The sequence below is a fragment of the Cupressus sempervirens genome, chromosome 11, assembly GCF_028749045.1.
Source record: "Cupressus sempervirens isolate cs-2001-9-10 chromosome 11, ASM2874904v1, whole genome shotgun sequence".
NCBI classification, from domain to species: Eukaryota; Viridiplantae; Streptophyta; class Pinopsida; order Cupressales; family Cupressaceae; genus Cupressus; species Cupressus sempervirens.
The window spans coordinates 219,090,674-219,092,582 of record NC_143128.1 but is presented as its reverse complement, the minus strand read 5'-3'; the positions used below and the strand labels follow the sequence as shown (position 1 = coordinate 219,092,582).

The 1,909-nt window shown below is 37.3% G+C and overlaps 1 protein-coding gene across 1 annotated transcript; it reads right to left on the bottom strand.

Moving 5' to 3' along the window:
• Nucleotides 1–655: 655 nt before the first annotated feature.
• Nucleotides 656–1,909, bottom strand: LOC149528943 (ricin B-like lectin EULS3). The gene is made up of 3 exons (XM_089810803.1): nucleotides 1,562–1,909; nucleotides 1,185–1,307; nucleotides 656–1,050 (listed from the first exon to the last, which is right to left on the bottom strand). Exons 1-3 carry the CDS (start codon nucleotides 1,817–1,819, stop codon nucleotides 817–819), a joined length of 615 nt encoding a protein of 204 aa, XP_089666929.1. The 5' UTR covers nucleotides 1,820–1,909; the 3' UTR covers nucleotides 656–816.

The following is a 1,909-nucleotide window of genomic DNA, read 5'->3' as shown; positions in this document are numbered from 1 at the left end:
TCTAGATGAAAAGGGTCTTATAACCTTTATTTAAATTTTTTTTGTACTTCTCCATGTTTGAGGGTGTCCTATCCTTTTTGTTTGATAAGTGGTGGAAAATAGTTTTGATGCTTGCTAACAGAAGCTTGCAACCTACGTGTGTGTTTGTACTTTAATTTGATTGGGTTTTTTAGAACTCTTGGTGTTCCAGCTTACATGTCATATATACAAGGGTTTTGCGAGAAGTGCAATATGCTAAATGTGAAATTCAAGATAACTTCAAATTGGATTCCTCATTTTCTTCCTTGCTTCAACAGAATCCAATTTCTAAACAACAAGAGATGAATAATGTAAGTCTTGCATAGATCATAGAAAAAAATAAGACACTAATTAGAGGCCATTGTTAAACTTCTTTCTCTCAATTGTCATGGTTAAGTATCTAGCTTGCTTACAAAAATATTGTTTCAACTCTTACAAGATATATGTGATTATTACTATTCAATTAGATGACTAACTTGTTTTTTTTAAATAATAAGAAAAAAACTTATTTCACTATTTATCCTCTTTAATGTACCCCTTGATTTGATCACATGAAAACATTGTCTAAACAAAACCAGTCAATGTGATCTCACACATTATCACAAAAGCACAAGTTATTAACATTTGAAAATAAAAAAAATCAGAAACTATAGAACTACTTTATTAGTATAGTATAAGTAAATCCATATAACCCACGTAGAGTTCCGGTCTCCTCACAATTCAAGGAGACCCACAATATTACAACCTTTTATTTACTTGTTGATATATATATATGTGTGTGTGTGGTTGATGATTCTTCTAATAGCATGGGGAGATCTTCCACAGTTGGTTGTCCTGTTTGTTCCATTTCCACAGTACAGCTCTGGTGCCTTCTCTGATGCCTCCATGCTTCCTATCACCCTGGAATGCATCCAAGTTGAGGCCAATATCATTGGCCATCCTTATGGTCCTGTACCCATATCCCATGTCCTCACTCTCACTCCAAAGGACACTATCATCATAGGAACCAGGCTCGTATTTGGTCAGCAACACCTGCAATGAAAGAACTCAATACTTTATCATCAAAACTCATATATACAGTTGCTAAGCCAAACTCAATAAGCAGTGAAACAATTAAACCATGCCCTACTTGAAAAGAGTGACTCAAAAACCAAATATATACATACCTCTCGACATGCAGCAGGGGCATGACGAAGGGCCTGCCCGGTGGCCTTGTTCACAAGTCCAAAGGCTGGGTGACCCACTGGATCCCTCACACGGTTGCTCCATGTCTCATCCTTCACCCATTGCTGCATACATATAAATATTAGAGGTAGCCCAAATACCATTAATACAATCACAATCTAGAGATCACCCAACTATCGGATATCACAGAATTAGGTTCTGAAACTTTAGAATACAGATCAATTATAGATTTGTTTTCCATGTGGATGAGACGAGGGTTTATCCTATAGAAAAGTAGAACTACAACAGATCGCTGGACTAAACTATTTTTCTCAATTAAAAAAGCAAACATGTTATAATTTTTGAGTTGTATGTGTACCTGAGTTGGGTCACTTGGATTATAGTAAACAAGCATTGCCCTTCCATCTCTAATTCCCAGAGCATAATCAGGGTTAGCCTTAGAGCAGACCTTCACAATCTGTCCCTGTGGAAGGCTGTGATGCCTCTGTTGCTCAGGCTGATTATAACCATAGTTTTGCTCCATATTTCTGTATGGAGGAGGGTACTGCTGCTGGCCGTACCCACCTTCAAGGTCATTTGGGTACCTTGGGCTCTCATTCTGCTGGTAGTATGCCATACTTGGCTTAAGAAATGTGATGATAGAAAGAGTAAATAGAAATGAGGGAAGAACAATAAGAGTTTATGTTGGCTTTGTGGTTTGGAGGCA